Here is a 14,652-nt window from a genome sequence, read left to right as displayed (position 1 = left end):
CATTTATCTCTGCTGATGGCAGTACCAGTTATCATCTCAGATATTTTTAATGGATACTCTCAGGAATCAACCTGAGCAAAATTCCACTGGCAGATGCCAGGAGGTAGCATCTTTCAATTCACATTAAGGTGTATTCCTCAGAACACTGACATTCCTTCAGGGCTGGAGGGGTTTAAAACCAATGCATAAGTTAGCAGGATTTTTCACAAAAAGTCATCATCAGAGTTGGTGGAACTTATCCTATCTATAGGCATCAAACAAATGACTGCCCGTCAGTCTGCCCCCAAAATGTGTACACAGATGTCGCAAAAAGGGAGAATTAATGTCTTAAAGCAAGAGTGGCTTGGTGCTGCCTACCCACCGACACGCATGCCAGTGCTGCAGGGGGCCGAGACCGATACAGCCATAGCATTCCAGGGCTGAATATAGTTGCAAAAACACTAAGAGGAAAATAAAATGCCGTGTTGTTTCTCTAACCTCACTCAAAGCTGCCTGCTGTCTCCTGAGGTCCTGTAATCAGCTGCCGGGTGAGGGATAAGTCATCCATTAACTGTGCTCGTCTGGAATGCTAGATGATCTCAGTTATCAGCAGGGGAATAAATCACTTTCTGTATCAAATTGCACTGCTGTTCAACATTTTTGTAGGAAGAAAAAAAAAGCTCCACCCGCTACACGCTGTGAGAGTCAAGATGATGTCCTAAAATATATTAAGCATGTGAAAAGGCGGAAGTCTCTCAAGATAGGCTTGATTTTTCGCTTTTCTTTTGGTTCTACTTCAGCTAAAGACACATTGATTTTTAAGTGCCTCAAATAATTGCCAATCTTCCCACAAATTCCAAGTACAGCCTTGGAGGAGATGGAGAATTGGCAGGTCTACAAAGATTTCTCAAAATCCTTCCCTCTCATGAAATATCACATTACAGTTCTTTACTACAGTTCTCTGTCAATTTCCCATTATTCCTCCCTTTTCTTAGGGATAATAGGTGCCATATTTACCCCATGTGTAAACCGGTCTTTGCTTGTTTTCATCCATTTCCATCTGCAGTGAAGCTAAAAACACCCAGTACCTACACCACACAGAAACCCCTTCAGGTTGAAACAAATTTTTGTTCATACTTAGTTCTTCATCAGAGAATCTTGAAACACTTAATAAATCCTGCTTTACTGAGCCTGAAGATACCTCTCTGAAGTAAATATTGATATAAAAACCATGGGGATAGACAATGTGAGAAATACTTAATTCTGTACTGAAGTCATGTTGCAAGTTTCCTCAGCACCCAAAGACAGCAATTGCACAGTTTTTCTGGATTAAATGTAAAACAGCTGTTGTTGGAGGAAGGACAGCTTTTAAAGCCTACATAGGCTTCAAATCTTGGGACACAAAGAGCTCATCTCAGTTTTCGCTTGCAAAGGAAAGAAAACCTAGCCCTCCTGCTGGGAATGAAACCTCAGAAAAAATGCCTATTGTTATGTTGTGTTGGACCTCGTACTCACTGGATATTCACAGAATTTGGCCCTTAAGGATCTGCGGCTACGGACGTATATTTTAGGGGAGAGCAGTCCAAGCTGAGGAAGGCAGTCTGGGCTCTTGCCAGTGATACTCAGGCTGCTTTTACTTCAGTCCTGGCTGCCTGCCTGACTGTCTGTCTGCAGCTGAGTTGGCTCCTCTGGTGAACTGCTAGCAAGCTGCTCTTCTTCTTCGTCTTTTTTTTTTTTCTTTTTCTTTTTTTTTTTTTTTAAGAAGGTGAGGGGAGCTTAGCGAGGAAGCTGTCTCAGCCAGCACACAAAGGTACAAGAACCTTCCCTCGCCTTCCAAATTTGGCAGCAAGCCCCCACCCAGAAACCTGGAAGCAGTATGGCTTGCAGAAAGCCAGGGTGGAAAGCCCACTTTGGACTGTTGCAAAAATAAAGCTGCACGATGAGGGACGGAAACAACGCTGCCATGCTTCTGAACTCCCACAGCACAGCTCTGCCAGGGTGTGTTCCCCGAAAAGCCCCACCATACAGCCCTCCTCAGCCATAATGCTAGCCTATTGCTGCTCTATTTAAGAGCCCACAGCTGGTGAGCATATGATCCTGAATTTCAGATGCTGCTCTCCCTCCTAACAGCAATCAGGACAAAGGAAAACAGACTGACAGAATGCATATGTAGTATAACGCACCCATCCAAAAACCGCATGAAACTGTTGCAAAAGATGTGCAGTTTCTCATTTCTCAAGTACGTAGGTAAGGATGGAGAAAGGATGACAACATCAATCTGCTCATTCAAACCACCGTTGTATTCAGAACAGCGAAGAGAAATATTCTTCCCACTCGCTTCATCCCTTAAGTCTTTTACAATGACTGTATGCCTGGATGATGCCAAATTAATTTTCATATACAGTCTGTGGAAAATATGCAGGTTGGTATACTATAACATGCAGTTTTATTTGCTGGCATGCATGTGTGTGTTTGCATGCACATATGTACGTGTAAAATGCAGTGGATGGATAGAAATGAGGCTTCCAACAGTGCCTCTGTGTGAGTAACTTTTGCACACTACAAAATTATGTCCATAAAACCCTGTATAAGCTTCAGTTCATCTGTTAAAAATCAAGTCAATAAATAAATAAATCTGCAACTCATCACTGGTGCAGATAATACAAAAGCTGATAGAACTGAAACAATGCTGTCAGAACTGAATCCACGAAACTTGCTTGAATGTCTGCACGCAACCTTACATTTTAAAGAATGCATTTGATACACAGTATAGATGGGCCAACCACCTTCTAGGTGAACGCTGTGGCTTGAGGTCTGAAACAGCAAAATGCCAACAGACACAACCTTCCTGAGAAACTAAAAAATACTCCCATCCAGCCGAAAGACAAACAACAGTGTATGTGGCTACAATCAGAACCTTTGGTGAAACAACCCTGCTTCTGTCTGAGACTCGCTCAGTCCAGCAATGAAGCGTTACATAGGTAACATTAAGATATCTGTCAGGATATTTCTAAATAACTTATTTGCACGCCTCAGCCAAGACAGTCTTGTCTGTCAGCTACTTATCTGAAATCTGAGGTGATTCTGATGCAAGATACAGTCCTACATTTGGCTGATATGTAACACTGCATAATACTGAAAGAAATTCCCTTTGCATATAAGAGACCAGCTCTTTCCCCCCATGAATCCACAGGTAAGGTTAGACTTACTAGCACTGCAGGGAATAAAATCCACCATTTTCAGTCAGTGTCACAACTGGAGCCTTTCTCTTTTGTCTCCCTCTTTTTAAGGTGCAATCAGTCAAACCTTGTTGGCAATATATGTTCTATAGTTAGCTTCTGTCCACTAAAATAATTATGACTTCCAACTACACTGCAGACCTATTTCTATTTTCAAAAAAAGAATTGGCAACGTTATTGTGCTGCGGCCAGCGAAATGAGTTGAGATGCTTGCTATTATTTTTATTCACCTCACCAGTAACAACCTCTGTGATGCTCTTTCATTGCATTTCATTTCTTTTCATTTCAGTTGCTCCCTTTTACAGTCTTTAACCACTTGTCACTAGTGGCTCACCAAGTATTTATTCTCAGTAATGTGTTCAGTGATTTGACATTCAGAGTCTCATTTGAAATGCCAAAGCTAAAGATGGGTCAACAATTCCATTATAAGTTCCTATTCTGCAGGATTTCGAACAGCAGGGAGAATTTCTCATTTGTCACAAGTCTCAGGAAAGGCGAGTTTTCATCATCCCACTACTTCTTTACTCAGTTGGTTTCAAAGCAAAAAGGTAGCGATACATAGCTGCAACTAAAACCCTGCAGCACTAAAACAGCTATGGCAAAGGATCAGTCTTGCAGATTCAGAGTATCTTTGAACAACATAATGTAAAAATGTTTTCATTTCAGCGCAGTGGTCCCCAAATGGTGGTTCACACAGCACTCACTAGTGATGTGGGCTTGTTCTACTCCCCAGTTTTATAGACTGCCAAGTTCTTTAAGACAAATAAAAAACATTAAGCCTGCAGGAACAGCTAGAAATCCACAGTCTGCTTTCCTGTCTCTGCTTGGATTGCTATTGTAATGGAAAAGGAAAGGAAATGGAAACCATCAACATCAAAGAATCATAGAGGGCTGGAAGTTTGCAGCAATGGCACATCTTTCTAGAGCAGCAGGGAGCCAAGTGGCAAGGCAGCATGCATAAATGGGTTGAGAGAGCTGGTGACATACGCAGGATAACTCCAAAAAGCAGGAGCAGGGTCCTGGAGAGAAACAAAAAGTATCCAAAATGATAGGGAGAGGAGAGTTAAGGAGAAAATCTTCAATTTTTTAAATCTGAGATAGAACATTTGCTGATATAAATACACAAAAAATGTGTGCCTTTCGAACCAACACAGATTTTCCATCTATGAGCTGGCACAGTGTAATGTGTCTGTAAGCTGAAGAGGGGATGCCTCTATTTTGAGACACGGTCCACAGGAAGGAGAAATCTGAAAACACCTCTACCACTTATCACTTGAACATGACAGAAGGAAAGAAGAGAAGATTCGTATTTCACGGAGAAGCTAAAGTTTCAGAATTATTTCCACTGATTGATATGTATCTTCAGACAATAACAAATTACATTGGGCATGGGGGGAGGGGAGAGGGATGAAAATGTATAAATGATGTTCAGATCAGGATGCTCATATGACAAGTTCCTGACTTGCTGAGTGCCCTTTGGGTGAGTGAGAGAAGCTTTTTTCTCTCACGTTCCACATATATCAAAGCTTATAATAATAATTACCTTGTTCAGTACAGTATTTTGCTCTGTGCCAGAAAAAATTATCCTACAATGATAACGACTCAATCTAAAACATCTCTCTTGCACACAGAAGCATTTACATTCGCATTTTTACATTTCATGACACAGTTTATAGTGATGAAATTTGAAATCCTATGCCATTTTCATCATACTCTGCTGAACTTTTACTCAGCCAACACGTTACGTGCACCCATACACATATTGCCAGCTGACCACCAAAAGTTCACCGTAAACAATGAGCATGAGGGATGATTCTCCTCCCCAAACACACACACTCCCTTATCCTCCCTCCCAAAAAAACCCAAAATGATGTTCAACAAAGCAAGGACTATAGAGACTAATATTCCTACAAAACATTTTCAGGAAAAAGCTAGGTATTCCTAAAACAGGAATACCACGACCCCATTCTCCCTTCATGCCCCCCGCCAATTTCCCCCCGTCAATACTAGAAACTATCTAAATTGCTTTCAAGAAAAAAAAAAAAAAAAGCCTTGACTACGTACCAGATATCTCACAAGGAAGAAAAAACACTGAGGTAGTTACGAACAATTGAAAACGACCCTTTCAAGTAATAGAATGGAAAACAAGCTCAGCCTAGGTAAAGGTGTTGCTACGTGTGGCCACTTACAACATGTTGACCCGCAGGTGTAGATATTGCATAAGTGCATACAGAATGAGACAAGTGAAGTATTTGAAACAGCTTCGTGTAACTTCTTTCCAAGGCCAGTAAATACTTATGGTACAACGAGTGATCAATGTGTTACTAGCGCAGATGCTGCCTCATTAATTTCTGAATAAAGATACAGCCTTCTTGGACTGAATGTCCACCATAGAACTTCTTCGAGTAAAACGCTAAAATCCACCTCACATTTGGGCCCTATTCCCTCAGGTTACCTTTTTGCTCACTTTTTAGCTATTCCATGCTAATCGCAAGGCAGGAAATAAGACCCTTTGGAGGAGGCATCAGCAAGAAGAGGAAATGATATAGTACTAAAATAAACTTCTAAAAGTGTCAAAAAATGACAGGAATTGAATAAAGAACTGGCTCAAAAACTGAATTAAAATGAAGTTTTAGAGAGAATCTGAGAAACCAAAATAACTTTTAAAAAGAAAAACATTCCTCTATATTTATCCAGGATGCTTGCCAAATTGGTATCCATACACAAGCACACATACTCACTGCACAGAGTACAATTACACTGCAGGCAGGCAACGACTCAAAATGAAGCTGCAAGCAGATGTATTTGAACAGGAACACTTCTGAATAATAGCTCATTTAAGTTTAATTATTTTATAGGTCTTCAGAAAAACTGCAATATCCAGCCTTTCCTGGAAGAATCCCCCCTGTCATGACGTTCATTTGCCACTCCATGTGCAAAAGAGAATAGCATGGGAAGGAAGAATTTGGAAGGGTGCAAAGGGGAATGAGAAAGGAGAGGAAATAGTTTAAAATGAAATGGCTAGATTTGCAACATTTAGAAAACAATTTCTGAGCACTCCAAAATGCTGACAGAAGCATACTTCTGATCTCTGGTTCTCCATACGTCTGCGCTGTCTGCATACAATAAATATGAATAAGAAGTACATGATCTGACTTCCAATAAAACAGCAAGAAAGCCACTGAAGCAAAACAAATGTAATGGTTTTGCCCTTTGTGAGGAAGATCAAAGTTCAGAGTCACCCATTTGCAACAAATTTATACAAAACGCTTCTTGGCTGGAGTTGCTCAAAGTCTAAAGACAATCAGACCACTGAGGCATGGTGACCTATAAATCAAAGCAAAGAAGCGACTGGACTGAGGTGAGGGAGGCAGTTCAGCAGATTGAATACAACACAACTTTTGGTGAGAAATCAGACACCTGGGGATTAGGGGAGCAGAGGAGTTGCAGTTACCTTGTGTGGCTGTTGGATGACAGGCTTTCCCAGGGCTGCACGCTACAGCCAGTGACAGCATAGGCTCCCCCGCAGCTCCCATCTAGTTTCATCAGTAAGGCTTTTGCTGCATTCTCAGCTGTCTTCCTGCAGTCGTGAGCTCTCTTAAGCATCTGGGTGATGTTTTCATCACCTGTCTGGTCCCCTAGTTTTCAAGCAAACAATCTGTTTCAGAGCTCTGAGGCGGGTGATAGAAATTACGGCAAAAGTAGAGATGCTTCTACGTGCTCTCAGTTTATACCAAGACGAGGACAATAAATTACCAGTCTGTAATGTAAAAGCAACTTAACCTCTGTGTGAGTATCAGTGGTAACGAGCCTACTGGCCTGAATGCATCTCCCTATCCAGCCACATGCTCCAGGTACTTGTTGCTCCATGTACATTAAGTGATGTTTTATCTCAGCTAGCTTGTCTGTTTGTAAGGGTGTGCATTGTGCATCAGGATTAGGTTAGGATGCTCTAATTAATAATACACTGGAAAAACCTCAGCCTAAATTACAACTCTCATTCCAATCAGTCCAGTGCTGTTTGACAGTGCGGTCATTTCCAGTGTTTTTTCTCACAAGCACCTTTATCTCAAGCCTAATGGTTTGCCAGAACACCTTCTTACAGGTTATCTTTCCAGTTGGAAGTATTGCCTTACTGCTTAGAAGCAGCATTTCAGAGTTTACAGCCATGTATACTAAATCAAAAGAAAACTAGCACTGGTGTTTATTAATTTGCTATTATTTTTTGTGGTTATGCTGCATCTATGCAGCTGGCAAGCAATCCCCTCAGCACAGGCAGGACAGAAAACACCACTGTCACTATTCTCTGTCCTAACTCCAGCTGGAATAGTCATTAAAATAAGACATATTAGTGGCTACACTGCAAGTCTGAACAAAGCTACAATATATTCATACTTCACCAAATACAATGCAAAGATGTCAGAGTATAAAAAAAATGTCAGATTTTCATCTCATCCTTATTTGAGTCAAAGACCAATTACCCATACTTCACACTTGCTAAGTGAAGTGTGTGCACTAGAAATAACATTAATGCGGAAGAAAGGATGGAGAATGTTCTGTCAAGAGCAGCTGGATATGCTCAGCATTAAGTGATGCAGAAGCAACTCCCATGAATTTTCCACTCACAGATGTTGATATAAAACTTGACCTATCTTCAAACCGAAAATCTGCTATTTTATCTAGGTGTTTTAATCAAATTTCATGGTGAAGTAAAGGTTCATAAACCAAACACAACTTCCTCCAAGCTGTGTTATATAATGGGAAATTGGCACTATTTCTATTGCAGGGGTGTAACTGATAATACCATAATTAAGAGCTGTAGACAGAGAGCTATATAAAAACTAAACTACGCTCTCTTTCATAAAATGCATGCAAGATGAAACCCTACTCAAACCCAACGTATTTCTCCCTTCTAAGATTTGTTTCTGCCAACTATGTGAAGAGAAAATCCAAGACTAGATTTACTTTTGTTGGCCACTGATCCCTGCCAGCAGGGAAAGCTCCCCAGCAAATTGTGGAAAGGAATGACCAGAGTCTGGAAGAAAGGTGAGTGAAAATCTCAGACACCCACTCTAACGTTTAGTGTACGCCACACACTGCACAGGCCAAGACAGGTACACAAGGGCCTGCTTCTAGCCCTGGGAGAGATACACAAGAAGGGGCATGGTTAGCAGCACAGCGGCTGTGGGCTGAGTGCATCTAGTCATCTAGAACAAGATGCTGACCATGTCATTCCCATGGCTCTAAAGCCAGACGGCCACTCTTGTCTCTAAAAGCTTTCCGTTTACATTTCAGTGATTCCTGAGAAGCTAATGCTATAATACTGTCTCAACCAGGCAGTTACTATGCCCCAGCACAGCACGAAGAACTATTCTTTTCTCTCTGAAGGTTTGACATCTTTCTACTTGAAGATTACTACAGCTATCTTCTCCTATCAGTAAAAGGAATGGGACTATAAAACCCAGATGAATGTTTACGGTGCAAACACCTCTTTCTATCAGAAAAGTGGAGCCAGCAGCAACATCAACCTCCAAACACTTCTGACCTGTACCCATGATAGTGGTTCGTTCCATTACTTAGCGAGCAGCATATTAAAAAACAACACCTAGCTACAAGATTAACTATCCACAAAATAAGAAAAACTCAGAACATATAGGCTAACATCCCTGCCAACACAGTAAAACATAAGATGGAATGTTTTTAAATTTCCAAGCAAAGGTAAAATGTGACGTGAAAAATTAGAACCATTTTGTTGTGGTTTTTTTTTTTTTTTTGTAACTACTCAATGCTACCTTTGTACTGTCTTAATCACAGTTTTTCATAGACTATACTCAGCTTCTAGGGGGGTCAATGTTGCTGGTTCAAACAAAATCTGTACTTGCAGTTACTACAGCTGTATGGCCCTAAGCCACATATGCTTATAAGTATTGTTTAATAACTTCACTCTGTACAGCTGCATGCCCGTAGCAGCCTCACCACTGCCAGAAGAGGAATCCCTTTGTGATAGCATATGTAGTTTAATTTAAACTGCTGGTGATTTTTATGATTTAGTGCCAGTCTCTATTTTTCTTTTCCCCTATTTTTTTTTTTGTGTAAAATGATTTAATTAGTTAAAATGAGAGAAGACTAGAGAGCATTCTTAAGTGATGGGTCACGAGATGATTCACCATTACAACTAACTCAAATGCTAACTGACATGCAAAAAAAAAAATTTAAATAAAGTGATTCATTGACATCTTACCAACAGAACCAACACCTGCAGCTCTGAACTGCCCAAGAATGAGACTCTGCTCACTTTCTGCCAATGCCAACAGCAACTCATAGGCTTCTATGCATTGTTCACTGAAAGAGAAAACAAACCACAGAAAACAAAAATCACACAAAATATTCCTGCAATTGAGAGGGGAATTATACCTGCAACAGAATAACAGCAACAAAAAAGAGGTAGCTGACGAACTGTGTGATTCCCTACTAGTTCTCTAGCAGCAGGGATATTAAATGACAAAACACACGTAGCTTCTATCACAAGCATTCAACAGTCTCTCCTTCCTTATGATGGTCCGCAGCTCTGCACCAAGTAATGTAACAAGTTAAAACAGAAGAAAACGACCTGATGTGAAGTGAGCTCCAGAAGCATGTTTGAAACAGTCAACGTTATGAATGGCGGTAGACATGATCCCTTTGAGAAACTTTTTTCAGGCCTTCTTACTATACAAAATACAGTATTCTATACCCTACTATGTAACTATACTATACAAAGTATAGTAAGAAGAAAAGAAAAGACAAGAAAAATCCTTGTTGCCCTGTCCTGGCTGTAAAATTTTCCTCATAACACCACAACAGCTTCTAAATACAAGTGGCTGCGTGGTCCTAGTTGCCGGCTGGGGTTAAACCACCACAACAGAATACATTCTTTAAAAGGCACACGATTTGCCTGAAGACCAGAACTGCCTGTTCCAAATTAGTTGCAGCCGAAGGAGTTAAACGACACCATCTTTTTACATATAATTTAAAGCAAATTTAGAAACTTGTAATCAAATACCAAGCAATTCACCCACAATTCCAACTGATGTATTATAAAGTCACTCTGAATTTTGTGGAGTACAATACTACACTGGTCTTGTGAAAGATGCCAGCCTAATACAGAGAACCTGTATCTTAAGACCAGATACAGCAGAGAGATTTCGAGCCTACACACAACTCCTAATTCAAAAGTTAATTCAGTATTTGAAAATTAAAAGATAATCTGTTTATTTCTATCAGATTGAGTTCACTACTGCTGGTGAACTAGGGTTGAAATACACTGGCACCAGTAACTTCAGTTCTGTAGTTTGTCAAGTAGTTTAGCCCAAGGGGCGTTTTTTCAGGGAGGAAACAAAAAGAAACGGTATTACTATGGCACACCAACAATTTCCCTCTCAAAGACTTCTATCAAGTCTCCCCTGCTCCCTCTTTTTCTGTCTGAGACACCCTCTGCATAGGTACATACCTGTACTGAAGTGCAAGCCTGAGGGCTGTGGCATTGGACTCGTACTTCCCAACAAGCATGCTCATCCTCTCAGCATTGCTCTTGCACTCTTCCAGTGTTATCGTCAACAAGTCATTCTGGGATTTCAGGTGCTCAATACGGCTGTAGAAAAGGAAGTAATTTGCAACTTTCAAGCTTAGCTGGCAGGCACTGTCCTGAAAACTCTAGAATAACCATAATTTAAAACAACAAATGCCATTTGGTCTACGCAAGGTTTTTAATGAAGTTGACAAAATCTATCAGTTCTGTGTCACATATCAAGAGCCAAGACGATAGTAATTTCTCTTAGGACAGCTTCTTCTCCTTCTCCTCTCCTTCCCATAAAATGTAATCACAACCCTGCGCAACAGCAGCAAGCAGAAAGCTGTACCCTTACTTTGTAGCTGCAAGACTGTGTAGGACAGTATCATATTAACCTTCTGCCTCCATTCCTCACTTCCTCCTGCCACATTTGCTTCTTGTTTTAAGTGGCATATTCACCAGTGCAATGTATGGGGGTGTGTAGGGATCATGCAGCTGCATAAATACCCCGTTTCTTTGGAACATCCAGAATAACCCTTTCACTTGAAGTAATATTTTGGTTGTGATTAGAGAGGTAACATCGAAAATACAAAGTTTCAATGAGGCAAAGAAATCTCCAAAAGTTCTGGCAATAGTCAAACAGAAGCTCATACCAGAACTTGATTTTAATATTCTTCTCAATGAGGTTAACTCTGAATCTGAAAATGAGGCTTCAGAATATCAGTATTACAGTGTATTCTCACTGCTGATGACTGCACTACACATTAACTTACTACACCTCATTGTAAGAGTTGGACATATACTGAAAAGAGGCAGGCAAATTTGTACAGGTAGCAAAGGAAGAAATCAGTGCCATCCAGAACTCTAAACCACTGACTTCTTAACAAACACAAGAAGAAGGGCTAGTACACCATTTATTCAGCAATCATAATAAAGCCCTGACTTTCCCAGCCGCTAGAACTCTCAGATGCTCCACCTCTTGTATCTTCTTTGACACCTCCTATAAGGACACATGCTGTCAAAGCGTAATTGTGCAGTGCACAGAAAAAAGAAAAGGGGAAAAAAAAAAGAAAAAAACTAACACATTTTGCAGCACTACAAAAACATGAGCTACAAACAAAAGAGATATTGTACTAATCAGACGAGATTTGAGATAGCCGTGAGGAAGAGAGAACTTGGAAGGAAACATGCCACGGCATGACTCTCACGTTCCTGATCCACAGTTTTGATTTTATGTGCTAAAAAGGACAGGAAGCATTGGTTTTGCTAGAGCTTACTGAAGGATAACACCAGCAGTATTTTAACTCCACCAGAAAGCTGCAATCTCTCTTCTGCAGACAGAAGTCTATTTACTGGTACATACGCCAGACCACCATACATTCATTGGTACAGTTAATGCTATAATTCTGTTTCTTCAAGACAAAACAAAGCAAGCTAATTCCGGAATGATGGAGAATAAATTATGGGAATCCTTATTTCTAGCAGTGATGTGTCTTACGAAAAAGGATGCCATGCCTACTTCGTCAGCCATTGAGAAGGACACTCTGCAGTGCAAACTGTAACAGGTGAAGGTGCCATGCTGATCTAACAATGCATGATCAAGCTGTCATACTAATGGAAAGAATCCTTAGCGTACGATTCAATCTTCTCTTTATCAAGTACATTCCATGTTTATCTGCAGCTGCCACAGTTGAGCTGGGCCTGAACTAAGAAATGTTGAAAAAAAAATAAAAAAGTAGTAACAAAGCTAATAACAGACAACACATTTGAGCATATCTAACTTTCCACCTTACCTATTTAATCTCTCTGTCTCCACTTCAAACTCTCGGATTTTACTTTCAGAGATAGCAGATCCATGTGAATAAAGAGTCTGGAAGATTTCCTGGATGTTTGAGCAGTCTTGGAGGGAATGTGCCAAATGTTCAGCCACAGTACTAGACACCTGCACAGGGCAGTTAATAGATTATTGTGAACAGATACCCACTGGATTCCTCCCACAGGCAGCCTTCATTGAGAGCTGCCTTTGCTTGCATGCACTCACTTCAAGGCACTCATGATTCAGTTTTTACCACGAATTTTACATCCAATAGAACATTTATAAGTTTCCACTTTAAGAAGCTATTTTGATTTAAAATTCTACTAACCAAAGGGTGAAGCCCACTATTTAATTGTACATTTAAAAAGCAAAACCTCAGATCTAAGTGCTGTGGTGAAACAAATATTAACACGCAGTAACAACAGCGTTAGGGATTTACATTGGCATTACAAAGCAGAACCCAGTTCTCTGTTGATTAAAGTTGTGAAATGCAACTGAACAGTCTTTTCTTGAAGAACAGTATTTTGGAGGAATTGTCTCCAAAATTATCCTCCTGAAGTCACTCTGAGAATGATTTCTAGCCACTAGTTATAAGAAAATGAGATCTTAATACTGGCTGAAATATTCTCTGTTGAAGTATTTTTCTCAAAATAACTTTTAAAGTATTTTCAGTTAGCTCATATATAAATTTAGTCAAAAAACAATGCTGCTTTTAATGGAACACAAGTGATCTTCAGAAGGTATCATGCTTGCACACAATTACCAGTCCTTACCCCTATACTGCTGATTTCTGATCCTAAGACAGGTCTATCAGATGATGAAGACTCTGATCTTGTCTTTGACAACTTCACTCTTTCAGCAATCTGTAAGTCAGAAGGCTGCACAGGTTACAGGAACCCACGCTCCATAAAGATTACACAAAATGCATTTGTTCAATAGCTGCGCTTGCAAACTTGAAGTAAACTACTGTAACGATGACACCTGTGTTGTAACTGCGAGAATTACAATCATTAGGTGCTTAATTCCTCTTCATGGGCCTGCTCAGGACCGCAGAAAACTCGCTGGGGATTCTAGATATCTCCCAGTTAATCACAAGTTTGCACAGCAGCTGTGCAAAATGAAGCCTGCTTCTCCCAGATAATGAGAAGCGTTACTGCAACGCACAATAGCTCACCTTGGCGATGGGAATGTCATTGCTACTGCTGCTTGTGCTCAGCTCTCCCGTGCTGGGGTTAATGGGTCGATTGGCAGAAGTGAGACGACTTGGGCTGGATGGGCCTGTTGCCTGCACGCTTTGCAAACGTGTTTGCAGTTCCCGAACCTACAACAAAACATAAGGTTCTGTTTTTTTCCACTTTTACGGTTTGAATAGTTCGGAGATTTTCTCATTGTCTAGCCAAGCTTAATTGCTTCTGGCTCAAGCGTAGAAGTTGTATTTTGTGCTGTGGCGCCCGTCAAGTTTTCACATGGGGAGCAGATGAATGGAGGTTGTTTTAAAATTCTACTGTCAGTTTTTTAAACGACTTGCAATGTGGAAATATGCAAATGTAATACCGTAGAGTAATTACTCAAAGTTTCAGCTTGTTTTATATAACACTTTCAGTGCAGTTGTACTATATGTATAGAAATTATTCTCTCTGGGGTGAAGCTAATGCTCCAGCCTAAGATTGTGACACCTGAACAAATCAAAGATCCTGCTGCTAATGGAAAGCTCCAGTGTTGAAAAAACCCTTGACATAAATATATCACAAGATGACTTTGTCATATTTAAAGGTCAAAGAAATTCAAACGTTAATCATGCTTTCAAAACTACAGTTAAGTAAAGCTACCATATAATGAGCAATGTACAGACAAGAAAATACTGGCAAAGTACCCAGACAACAGACTGCAGAAGCTCTCTGTAAACATACACTGCAAACACTGCATGGTCCTTAGAACACAACAGATTCTTGTAGAATTGACGTCAAAAGATTTTCAGGACTAAAAGGTGAAAAAAAAAAAAAAAGTCTGGAGGAGCCAAACTATAACTGAGCTAAAGATTATAGTGTTTACCTTGCAATAATTCTTAA

At 40.2% G+C, this 14,652-nt stretch overlaps 1 protein-coding gene across 1 annotated transcript in view; it reads right to left on the bottom strand.

The window, feature by feature from the left end:
- MCC (mutated in colorectal cancers) overlaps positions 1–14,652 on the bottom strand; it is a 160,733-nt gene that overhangs the window by 20,772 nt on the left and 125,309 nt on the right. The window contains exons 7-12 of the mRNA XM_009893811.1: positions 13,758–13,904; positions 13,357–13,446; positions 12,561–12,709; positions 10,708–10,848; positions 9,460–9,560; positions 6,673–6,856 (exon numbers count right to left, since the gene is read on the bottom strand). Of these exons, the coding sequence (XP_009892113.1) occupies positions 6,673–6,856; positions 9,460–9,560; positions 10,708–10,848; positions 12,561–12,709; positions 13,357–13,446; positions 13,758–13,904 (812 nt within the window). The remainder of the gene's footprint in view (positions 1–6,672; positions 6,857–9,459; positions 9,561–10,707; positions 10,849–12,560; positions 12,710–13,356; positions 13,447–13,757; positions 13,905–14,652) is intronic.

Source organism: Charadrius vociferus, unplaced genomic scaffold (genome assembly GCF_000708025.1).
Source record: "Charadrius vociferus isolate BGI_N301 unplaced genomic scaffold, ASM70802v2 scaffold158, whole genome shotgun sequence".
Taxonomy (NCBI): Eukaryota; Metazoa; Chordata; class Aves; order Charadriiformes; family Charadriidae; genus Charadrius; species Charadrius vociferus.
The sequence above is the reverse complement of the archived record's forward strand: the minus strand, read 5'-3'. Positions and strand labels throughout refer to the sequence as shown.